Source organism: Bos javanicus, chromosome 7 (assembly GCF_032452875.1).
Source record: "Bos javanicus breed banteng chromosome 7, ARS-OSU_banteng_1.0, whole genome shotgun sequence".
In the NCBI taxonomy this organism is placed as follows: domain Eukaryota; kingdom Metazoa; phylum Chordata; class Mammalia; order Artiodactyla; family Bovidae; genus Bos; species Bos javanicus.
Genome location: NC_083874.1, coordinates 68,975,618 through 68,988,319, shown reverse-complemented (window position 1 = coordinate 68,988,319; position 12,702 = coordinate 68,975,618). Strand labels below are relative to the sequence as shown.

Below are 12,702 nucleotides of genomic sequence, written 5' to 3'. Positions count from 1 at the left end.
AAACTGTTGGAACAATGATTAATCATTTCTGAACAATATATGCCTCACTAGAAATCTCTTCCTCTCATGATTAATCATTTCAGATAAAGTTTTCAGAAGGGGCAACACATTTTGCCCCAGTTTCCATTCTTACTCTCTTTTCTAGATCAAGCAGATAGAAAATCAGCATACAGTTTACCTTTATCCAGCAGTCTTCCTTAAATTAATTTAAATTGTTTAATATATAGAACTAATTGTAAAACTCTTAATTCAGTCGTTTTTGTAAAGAAGATCAAAGACATGTTTTAGCAAAACCCTGAGGTAATGAATATTAGCCCAGTTCTTACATTAAATTGTTGATACAGCTTGGGGTTTCTAATGAATTATTTTCTCTTTTGAGGGTGCTTATAATATAATATGGTAATAGAAGAATATAATTGTAAAGACTTAATGTTATTGTTCTCTTTTGATATTTAGCATAATGAGATACAGTATTATGGTGGTTGCTTACCTTTTAGGCTAGACAAAATGCATTTCCAAGTTGTAAGTGAAGATAGCAAAGCAATGGTGTGATTAATTCGGAACTGCACACTATTCACTTTCAGAGGACAGTTCACATGTAGCTCTTTCTTCACCTTTGCTTTTTTCAACTTCCATTAATTCATATGTATCTCTTTGTCCCTTTCTTGAAGTAAGGTTTGTTTATTTTGTATAGACTAACTTAAAAAAAAATTTTTTAAGTATAACTTGACTTTATTGTGTTCTAAATACTTAATATTGTATGCAGAATTTCTAGAAGCTTGACTTACACTTTTATATGGCATTCCTGAAGGAAAGAGTGACACTTGAGCTCACCTCTGTCTTTTCACAATTAATCCAAAGTAACAATAACAAACCTTAAATGGCATTTACTATATATTAAGTTATTTAATCCTCTCAACTTAGATTTTTTAAAAAGTAGGGCACAGGGAGCTTGCCTGGCTATCCAGTGGTTAAGACTCTGCACTTCCACTGCAGGGGGCACAGGTTCAATCCAAAGGTAAGGCATATAGAAGATTAAGTAGGGCCACACAGTCAGTTAGGGACAGAGTCCATTCTCTAAAATATTTCAGTCTATTAATTAATCTATTAATTTTTATATTATTAAATACATTAAGTTCTTAAACTTATTATACTTTGAAGCATAGTGATAGTTTTGTTCCTTTTTAAAAAAAATTAGCATGAGTTCCCCTCTTAAGACTTGCCCCACTTTTTAACGTAAATAGATTGAACAGTTCCATTTGAAGTGAGCAGTTTTCTAAGGTTATAATATCATAGCTCTCTGTAGCCTTTATATTTTAAGTGGAAGCATGGCCAAATGGGTGAGAACTTCTTACAGAAATTTACTAGTCCTACTCTTAATTTCGTTGCATTTTTGTTTCATGTTTTAATGAATTTGGGGTTTTATTTCCATGAGATGGTATAAGTCATAGCTTGCTTTTCTCTTTGACCCTTTCCAAATAATGAATGAACCCTCCCAGCAAAAGGTTTAACCAGTTTAGAGTTTTGTTCTTGTTTTGAGGGGAGCTTAGCAGCAGCAGCAGCAGGCTAGTTCATATTAATTTAGCTAGAAACATAGTTGATATGCATGCTTTTGGTTTCTATCATTTCTTGGTGTTACCTTAGACCTGCCAATGGCCAGAGATGGATTTTACTTTATATGTGGAAGTTTTTATTTTTTCTTTGCCACCTTGTTAAATAACACTCATGGAATATTCATGAGAAAAAATGATGTCCAGATGGAGATGGTACCTACAGATGCTAATTTGGATGGACACAGATCAGCTCTAATTTGTTTCAGTTGGTAGATTGTTACATTTGTTCTCAGCATCTCCGAAACTTTCTTACCCTTACCATTCTTTATTTCTCAGTAACAGCAACAAGTGGGAATGGAGACTTTGGTGACTGGAGTGCCTTCAACCAAGCCCCATCAGTCCCTGTTGCTGCCAGTGGCGAGCTCTTCGGCAGTGCCTCACAGCCAGCTGTAGAGCTTGTCAGTAGCTCACAACCAGCTTTAGGCCCACCTCCAGCTGCCTCAAATTCTTCAGACCTATTTGATCTTATGGGCTCATCACAGGCAACCATGACATCTTCCCAGAGTATGAATTTCTCCATGATGAGCACTAATACCGTAGGGCTGGGTTTGCCCATGTCAAGATCACAGGTAAGTTACCTGCCTCCCTTGGAAATGGTAGTTCATAATTTTTGAGGTGCTGTGACTAATCTAACGGAAGATTGGCATAAAACAGAAAAATAAGTATGTGATACATAGATTACTTTTGTACATTGCATTATGCCCTTTCCCCTGGAATAGTCATTTGGTTCTCCAGGGCAAGGCTGTCTCACCCATCTGGCTGTCCCTGCAAAGCCAAGTGTGATACCTTTCACAGAGGAGGCATTTGCTGAAAATTTTATTGAACAAATAGTATTTATTTTAATAGTTTAAAAAGTGTTTTTAAGAAGAAGGAATAGAGATATATTGCTAATACAGAAGATTATTCTCTAAAATAATGTTCTTCCCTATTCTGGGCCTCCTATACATTATATAATGTTTATATAGGCTTTCAACTCTCACTTTCATAAAGAAAAACAACTGAATAGGAACTTTGTAATTCACTTTAAAAAATTAAATCTAAATCACCTAATACTCACTTAGAATTAAAACAAGTGTATATTTGTCTGAGTTGTACCAGGAACTTGCTATTTTTGACTCAGGCTATTCAGAATATTTGCTTATGATGCTAATTATTCACTTTAATGTGTAGATTATCTTCTTTGGGGTGTTAGGATGAAGGAAGAGACGAAAGAAACAGAAAGGTGACTCATCTGTATGACAGATATTAGACCTAACATTAAAAACAAAGGACATAAAACCCATACCAGTGCCATTAAATTGAACTGAACAAGCCCAAGCTAGTTTATTCTTTATAGTGTTTGTTTCGTATGGTCTCATCATAAAGCCAGTCTACTTATTTACAGTCTTAATTGCATCTGTGTTGTGATTCTTTGCATTGGTCCATTTTTAATTATTCCTCCTACTCCTCTCTCTTTCCCTTTTTCTGTCCTTGCTGCAGTTATTCTGGTAGTAATTACCAGGTACCTCTGCTGCTTTTTCCTGAATCTCTCCTGAATTGGTCCATATTATACCAAGTTCCACTAGTGTTGCTCACTTTAGGGAATAGAAATGTACATGGAGCAAGAATATATCAGTCGGGTTTTCTGGAGTATAATTTGCTGTCTTGATGATTTTGCTTTTTTTTTTTTTTAGCATGAGAACTTATACCCTGAATTCCATTTTGTAAGAATAAATTTCCACTTCTGTATTTCCTTAAAGTTGTACTAACCTGAAGTTAGTAGTTACCTTGGGATGGTGGCTGCTAGACTTGGGGTGATGGGAGGATAATTGTTAATATAAATATCTTAGTTTTTTCTCCAAATATGATTTGGACTTCAGGAGGAATATTATGGGAGGCTAGTGGTACAGGAAGGGTATTGAAGACCTTAATATAGAACATTAAAAGTTTCAGAAGTTTATTACAAAGTCTAGTATATATCAGTATTTGGAGTTACTGTGATTAAATTGCCATTTCATAATCTTTATAGATAAGATACTTAATTTTTAGAGCATTTTTCTATTTTCCAGCCTTTGCAAAATGTTAGCACAGTGCTGCAGAAGCCTAATCCTCTCTATAATCAGAATACAGATATGGTCCAGAAGTCAGTCAGCAAAACCCTGCCCTCTACTTGGTCTGACCCCAGTGTAAACATCAGCCTAGACAACTTACTACCTGGTATGCAGCCTTCCAAACCCCAGCAGCCATCACTCAATACAATGATTCAACAACAGAGTAAGTTACTGCAAGACATCCATTTGTTTGTGTACTTGTAATCCTTTGCCCTTATGCCAGGACTACTTTAAAACGTACTGAAGGCAGCTTTGTGTTCACATTAAGATTTTTTTTCACATAAGATCTGGTATCCCTTCTGTCGCATTAAATTGCTTTGTATTCTGGTCTTAGCATGATAACATTTATTGTATGATGGTGAGTTTTAGGAGCCTGATCACTAAAATAAAAAATACTGTTTTTAACATAGGCAGATATGTCAAGGAAACAAAACTCATCTGAACTCCATAATCCAGGGATAATCACTATTAATTGATATTTCTTCACATTCCATCTTTGCTAACCGCATTTTTAATGCTTTAGAGTGTTATGTCTATATTTCTTGGAGTTCACATTCAACATTAAATTGTTGTTTTTCCTATGTTGAATATTCTTAAGAAAGTATGACTTTTGAATCTTTATAGTTATCCATCATGTTACTCTGCAGTTCCTCTATTTCCATTGTTTCCAGCTTTTTGCCATAAATAACTCCATGATTTTGTGTAAATCTTTGTACTTGTGATTGTTTTCCCTTAGTATGATGTTCTAAAAATAGAGCAAGTCAAAGGATAAAACCTTTTTAAAGGTTTTGATACACAATAGCTCTTGACAACTTGTTACGTTGGATTCAATAATAGATTTTATAGGAATGATTTTAAATTGCCTGATGTTTTCCCCCAGGCCACTCTTACTGTTTCTACATCTTGGGGAAACCAGAGCTGACAGCCACTGAATATTTCTCAAGAGTAATCAATACAAGTTAATTGACAATTGACTTCTCTTATAAAATCACTATGAAGTAATTTTATTGAGGCTTACAAGTATTGATGGTCAGGAAGATTGTATTATTTTTCTGCTCTCTAAGTCTAAGATTATTCAGAATGGTAAAGTTCTTTTGTCTCTCTTCTTCTGTTAGATATGCAACAGCCTATGAATATGATGACCCAAAGTTTCGGAGCTGTAAACCTCAGTTCTCCATCGAACATGCTTCCTGTCCGGCCTCAAACTAATCCTTTGATGGGGGGACCCATGCCTATGAGCATGCCCAATGTGATGACTGGCACCATGGGGATGGCCCCTCTTGGAAATAGTCCAGTGATGAACCAGAGCATGATGGGCATGAATATGAACATAGGGATGTCAACTACAGGGATGGGCCTGACAGGCACAATGGGAATGGGCATGCCCAACTTAGCCATGACTTCTGGAACTATGCAACCCAAGCAAGATGCCTTTGCAAATTTCGCCAACTTTAGCAAATAAGAGAATATAAAGGAACAGATTGAGTGAAGGATTTTTAGCGGTGTAGATAGGTGATGTTGGGATGGAAAATGCTAATCAACTCCCCTTTCTTTTATCAATTAATTAAAATAAACCTACATTAAGAGCCAAAAAGGCTGTTTTATAAAAAAAAAAGTGAAATGTCTAGTATTTTAGATGGCCAGGCAAGGGCACTTCAGATGAGGCAGTCTGAAACATTTTTCCAGTGAGACCACAAATGGGGTAGTGAAATTGTTGAAAGCCTTTATAAATTGAAGAGCCAATTTTAATATCATAATATGTGGGAAGACTAGAATAGGGCTGAATAAACATGTTTGAATCTCTAATTTTATACTTTTCTTTTCCTGAAGAACTTGATTTTTCTGTCCCTGAATCACCTTGTCACAATTGGGTCTGTTCCTTTTACTACCACTCTTGAGTCCATATATGAAATCATTAAAGTTGGATGATCAGTTTTTTATAAAAATATATATTTTTGTCCAAAAAAGGCATACATATGTGATTATGGCTAAATCAAAGGTAACTGGAATGTATATACTTTTGCTAATGTTCCAACAACACTGCTATTATACTATCCAAATTTTTATTGTAACAAAACCTCTTTAAGCAATTGGTGACAGCTATGGGACTTTTCCCATTTCTTCTGCTATAATTATCCTGTGCAGAACTAGAAAAAATATTTTTTTCGGGACTGCTCTATGGTTTCCTTTAAAAAAAAAAAACCTCCAGTATTTTTGGTTTTAGCAGTCATTATTTACACTTTGCAGTGATTAACTTGGCAAGACTTCCCTTCCATGTTTATCCCTGTAGCCACCACGTAATAGTCAGGAACAGTCAAAAGAGAAAAATATTTATTTTTTTTGGTGTCTTTTAAAAAAATTGAAAAGGTGAAAATTCATTAAGACCTTAAATATAAATGTAAGAACTCAACAATGTTGGCTTTTAGATTTTATACAGTATTGTTTTGTTTTGGTTTTGAGTGTATATAATATGGCATTAGCAATATGGTTCCAATAGAGGCAAGTTAAATATCTATATTATTAAAGGAGACCTGTAGCAGTCAAAGATTTTATTGATTTAATGCAAATAAAGGAAATTAATTAAGATGTTTTTTGTTTTCCTGCTGTAATTCTGCATTAAGCTCACATGAAAATCATGATTCTAGAGTTTGGAATGCAAAATTGTTTCACCCTCAAGCTGGGAATATTTTTTAAAATGAATAATATAGGTATAAAATTATTACCTCCCCACTTTGTGTTGAAATTTTTTAAATTAAATTGATGAAACTTTGTTTCCATTGTATTCATAAAGTTCTGTTATACATAACATTAAAATGTTCATTAAAATCAATGTTGAACTGCTTTTTCTTTCATTATGTTAGACATTTGAGACCGTTTGGGGAAAAAATAATTATAATTTGGGTAAAGTAATTTTTATAAATAATTTAAAATTATTTAATGACTTCTCTATTCCTTCCTATCAGACTCTACTGTTAGGAATTAAAAATGAAGCAGCAAAGATATCCTGACCTGCTCCATTTTTGCTAATGTTCCATCTACAACATTTCTAATTAGGCAGAAATTCATGTACTTCTGCTAAGCAGTAATGAAAAGTGATTCATTTGCTGAATAAGAGATGAGAGAGAGTGTAATTAGCTGACTGTGGTTTTTAATCTTTCAACAATTCAGTGTGTTTAAATTAGTTTCAAAGAATAGGAGCTTTCAAGTGCGGTTACTTCAGAGCAATCAAACCAGGCTCTGGTAGCAGCATGGAGAGTATCTTCATTGATATTTGAAATCTGTAATCTTGAATTTTTTCTTTAAATTGAGAAGTATAGCATCACCTTCTCAAATATATACGGTCCTTAAACAGTTTGTTTCTAAACTTTTGTGTTTAAAAAAAATTTTTTAATAAAACTGAGATTTATCTCAAGCATTTTTTATACTATGGCTTCTTCCAGTGTTGTACTTCTGAAGACAGAAGTGAGCCCCTACCTCAGTTATTACTGTGTCTCAACATACAGTTTGCTGTTTCACTAGTAGTTTTTGTTTCAGAGCCCATGTAAAGAAAACAAAACTTGCCTCATTGGTGTTCCATTTGGTTTAATGATTTATCTCTGAATATTTGCTTAATATTTGGGGGAGTGAAGGAGAATTAGTTACTGTTCTTGCAATTTACATACACTTGTGTGAATCTCCACTGCCATTCCAGATTTACTTTTTTTCCCTCTTCAGATGTTTTTTACTTCTCTGTTATGATCTTCAGGAACCATAAATGTATACAGTGGTCTTGTATAGTACTTGGGATGTTTACTTTTTTTTTAATTTTAATAAATTGCCTGAATGATATCCATAATGCTATTGGTTAGGGGCTAGTCACTAATAAATTGAGGCCTATAGGTACTTATATTTGGAAGGAAGAGTTAATACTTTTTTTCTCTCAAGTATTTATGAAATAGTGAAATAAAGCTAACTGTCCTAAGCACAGAACACACCTTAATGGTGAATAGATTTCTGAAACAAACTGGCTTTGTGTGCTGTCCTAGGAGATAGCATTGCATTGTAGAAAGAGCATGGACTTGGAAGCAGATCTAATCCTGTTTTAACCTCTCACTTTCTGTGTGACACCTTGATCAATTTATCTGACTTTTCTGAGCCCTCATATTTTTTTCTATAATGAACTTAAAATTTAAAAGTGTTGAGTAATTAAATGGTGAGATCAGCAGCACTGACATATATGCTGTAAATGTTTGTTCTTTGCGTCTCGTCTTTATCATTTATGTAAATGTGCTTCAATGTCAGGAACTTCCTATGCGCCAGTCACTGTGCCAACCATTTCACCACATGTCATTTTAACCCATATGTCAAACCCCAAAACCTCATATTCCTAGAATATGAGTGTAATTAAAGAAACGGCATCCCACTCCAGTATTCTTGCCTGGAGAATGCCATGGACAGAGGAGCCTGGTGGGTTACAGTCGATGGGGTTGCAAAGAGTCGGACATGACTGAGCAACTAACACTTTCACTTTTCAAGAAAGCATGAGAAGGACTTCCCCTGGTGGCACAGTGAATGAGAATCTGCCTGCCAATGCAGGGGACAACAGTTCAATCCCTGACCTGGGACGATTCCACATGCCAGGGAGCGACTAGATTGGTACCACACAGCTCCTGAGCCTGCACTCGAGCACGGAAGCTTCAGCTACTGAGCCTGTGTGCTGCAGCTACGGAAACGCGCGCTCGAGCCTGTGCTCGACAACGAGAAGCCACCTCAATGAAAAGCCCACGTAGAACAACGAAGATCCAGTACAACCAAAAATAAAAATTAAAGCCTGAGAGACTAAGTTGATTTCTAATTGAGGATTTTCCTATTTGCCTGCATTTAATTATTTTTAACAAAGTTGTAAATGAGCTGTTTTGTTAATGTATTGACTCCTACTTACTGCATTAGTGCAGATGTAAGGGGGAGAACTATGAAAGTGAGCTCTTGATTTGCCACACAAATAACCCTTGTTAAATGTTCACAGCTTTTAGAAGCAGTAGAGATCTCAACTTTTCTACCGACTTCTTGCAATTTTGTTGACTAAGATCTTACTGTTCTTCTAACATCCAGAGAAGCAGTCTGATATAAAGACTTTTTAAAAAGAATTTTATGTGTACTTTTACCTCATTATAACCTTAATTCTTAAGTGTCTTCCTTCTATGATAGTGGCAGCCTTGTACTCCTGGCACCCTGTCACACTGCCCTGGCTTACCCCAGTAGGTGGGAAATCAGCGTGCAGCCAATTCAGTGTTTACTTTCCCAGGAATTTGGGATGGATTTGAAAGTTCTGATGGGCAATTATAATTTGTTACTCTTTAAAAAATGTCAGGAATTCCCTGGCAGTCCAGTGGTTAGGACTCAGCACTTCACTGTAGTGGTGACCTGGGTTTAATTATTGGTCAGGGAACTACAATCCTACAAGCCATACGGCTCAGCCAAAAAAATAGATAAAAACAATAAAGTGTCATTACATTAAATAATGGAGTCCTGGACTATGGAACCTTACATTTCCATTTGATTTTTCTTAACTGTCCATCTTGCATCTGTATTCTTTATATGCTCCAAACACATTGTTTTTGAGATAAAAGTGCTTATAGTTGGTGTATAGAGTAGCTTGACCTCAGGATCCCTTTAATGCCATTAATTAATGAGTACCCCAAAGAGCTTTTGTTTATGTGGGTCATAGCTAATGATATTAACTGTATTTGAAATAAAAACTGAGAAACTTTAGGGACTTTGCTGATGGCACAGTAAGAATCCACCTGCCAATGCAGGGGGCATGTGTTCCATCCCTGGTCTGGGAAGATCCCACATGATGTGGAGCAACTAAGCCCCTGAGTCATAACTACTGAGACTGCGCTCTAGAGCCCACGAGCCACAACTATGGAAGCCCGCATGCCCTAGAGCCCACACGAGGCAACTACCGAGCCCACGTGCCGCAACTACTGTGCCCACGTGCCTAGAGCCCGTGGTCTGCAACAAGAGAAGCCAACAATGAGAAGTCTGTGCACCTCAACAAAGAGTAGTCCCCAGGCACCAAAACTAGAGAAAGCCCACATGCAGCCATGAAGACCCAGCTGAGCCAAAAATAAATACAAATAAAATACTTAACATTTTTAAAAACTGAGAAGTCTTTAAAAATATCAATTGGTTTTACTGTAATAAGCCCATTATCTCCCAAATTACACTTTTATTAAAAAATATGTTTTTCAAAATAAATTTGTGGGAAGAGTGGCATTGTTTTACATTTCTCTTTATTACCTGGCTTAATGAAACACAGCTGGATTCTCTTAACCTGCTTCTGCATTCAATCTGTTACGCCATGTTGTTTTGGTGGAAATACATGAAAAAAATCCGGCCTCAGAAATAACTGGTTGGAAAAGGTGGAACCTCATAAGTCCCTGAATGGGTCTCAGGGCTTTCTAGTGGTCCTCTGGCCACACTTGGGGAACTGCTGCTATCTGTTGAGAATTAATAGATAAGTATTTCCTGGTAACTATGTATCCATTTACTTGATTTATTCTGATTATAAGGTGATTTACTTGAGGTACAAAGAATTTAGTTTTGCCTTTCACTTTAGTCACAAGTAAAATGCCTGTCATGAAATTGCTCTCTGGACGTTGACACTAGAGCTTTTGCTCAGATTTTGAGATTATTTCTTCTGATACATAGTGTATATTTACTAGCTTCTTATAATTATGAAGTTTCTTACCTGCTCTATATTTTTTGGGAAAGCTTAGAATGAGAGACTGGGTGTTGAGTGCTTAGTGAATTATGAAACTTTTGAGCCTCCTTTCAAGGTTCAACCATCCTTTGAGAAGAAAGAGTAAATGGGTCAAAGCTGAAGGTCTCTGAGTTGATCTTTAGTGTCTGGTAATTTATAAACCTGTTTTATTGGACTGTATTTTCTAAAATGTAGCTAAAGTATTAGGTAGTAGACTGTGTTCAAGTATTCCTAGATTTTTTTTTCATGATATTTCACTTAATCATTAAAAATTAAATCAAAGAAAACAGTCCCAAAACAGTCATGATAGAATTGTAGAAAGTCCAAACCCACCCAGCTGGGAAACAAGACTGAGATATGGTAATAAGCCACTTAACCAGAGAACGACTACCCACATTTTCTTCCATGTGTTTATTCGTGCAGAGATCTGAAGAATAATGAGAAGGAGCCAGCCCTAATAACTACGCATGTGAAAACTCCAAGTGGATAAGTAACAGAAGTTTAGAAGGGTGTATCTAGAGCTCCATATGAAAGGAAAGGGATTGGGGAGATAGCAAGGACATGGTGACAGTAGGTGCTTTGGGCAATCTACCTATCAAGTTACCCATGACATTTTTCACAGAACTAGAAAAAATAATCCTAAAATTCATATGGAACCACAAAAGACCCAGAATTGCCAAAGCAATCCTGAAGAAAAAGAACAAAGCAGGAGGCATAATCTTCCCAGACTTCAGACTACTCAAAACTACATTAATCAAAACATGATATTGGCAGGAAAATAGACATATGGATCAATGGAACAGACTAGAGAGCCCACAAATAAACCTACATACCTACAGTCAATTAATCGTCAACAAACGAGGCAATAGGAAAAAGTCTCTTTGGCGAGTGGTGTTGGAAAAGCTGGACAGCCACATGTAAATCAATGAAATTAGGGCACACCCTCTGACCATACACAAAAACAAACTCAAAATGGCTTAAAGACTTAAACATAAAAAGAGAACACAGGCAAAATATTCTCTGACATTAATGGCACCAACATTTTCTTCAGTCAATCTCCCAAGGCAAGGCAACAGAAAAACAAAAATGGGACCTAATCAAACTTGCAAGCTTTTCAGCAGCAAAGGAAACCATAAACAAAATGAAAAGAGAACCTACAGAATGGGAGGAAATATTTGCAAATGATGTGACAGACAAGGGCTTAATTTTCAAAATATACAAACAGCTCATACAACTCAACAACAAGGAAAACAACCAATATAAAAATGGGCAGAAGACCTAAATAGACATTTCTCCAAAGAAGAAATATAGATGGCCAAGAGACTCATGAAAAGATGCTCAACATGGCTAATTATTAGAGAAATGCAAACCAAAACTATGATGAGGTAACACCTCACACTGATCAGAATGGCTGCCATTAAAAACTCTACAAATAACAAATGCTGGCAAGGGTATGAAGAAAAGGGAACCCTCCTACACTGTTGGTGGGAAGGTAAGTTAGTGCAGTCACTGTGAAAAACAGTATGGAGGTTCCTCAGAAAACTAAGAATTACCTGTTGATCCAGCAATCCCACTCCTGGGCATATATCTGGACAAATACATAATTCAAAAAGATATACACACCCTTATGTTCATAACAGCACTATTCACAACAGCCAAGATATGGATGGCCATCAACAGATGAATGGATAAAGAAGATGTGGTATATATAAATATATGTGTATATATACATTTATATATATACACACATATATATAATGGAATACCACTCAGCCATAAAAAGAATGAAATAATTTGCAGCAACATGGATGCAACTAAAGATTATCATACTAAGTGAAGTTAGAGAAAGACAAATACCACGTGATATGTGGAATCTAAAATATGACACAAATGAACCTTTCTATGAAGCAGAAACAGAATCACAGACAGAACAAAATAGTGGTTGCCAAGAGGGAGGGGTGGGGTAGAGTGGGAGGTTGGAGTCATCAGATGTAAACTTTCATGTGTACAAGGGATAAACAACAAGGTCCTAGCACAGAAAACTATATTCAATAGTCTGGACTGGTATTAGTCGCTCAGTCATGTCCAACTCTTTGCAACTCCATGGACTGTAGCCTGCCAGGTTCCTCTGTCCATGGGATTCTCCAGGCAGGAAAACTGGAGTGCCATTCCCGTCTCCACAGGATCTTCTGGACTCAGGGATCGATCCCTGGTCTCCTGCTATTCTATTATAAACTATAATGGAAAAGAATAT

The 12,702-nt window shown here is 36.2% G+C and overlaps 1 protein-coding gene across 3 annotated transcripts in view; it reads left to right on the top strand.

Moving 5' to 3' along the window:
* The window catches only part of CLINT1 (clathrin interactor 1), a 59,831-nt gene extending 51,005 nt beyond the window's left edge, over window positions 1-8,826 (top strand). For 2 of the 3 annotated variants that reach the window (XM_061424194.1, XM_061424196.1), the window contains 3 exons: window positions 1,890-2,182; window positions 3,662-3,866; window positions 4,819-8,826. In XM_061424194.1, coding sequence (XP_061280178.1) covers window positions 1,890-2,182; window positions 3,662-3,866; window positions 4,819-5,165 — 845 coding nt within the window. In that variant the 3' untranslated portion in view covers window positions 5,166-8,826. The remainder of the gene's footprint in view (window positions 1-1,889; window positions 2,183-3,661; window positions 3,867-4,818) is intronic. The other variant, XM_061424195.1, reaches the window with a different exon arrangement.
* Window positions 8,827-12,702: the final 3,876 nt, after the last annotated feature.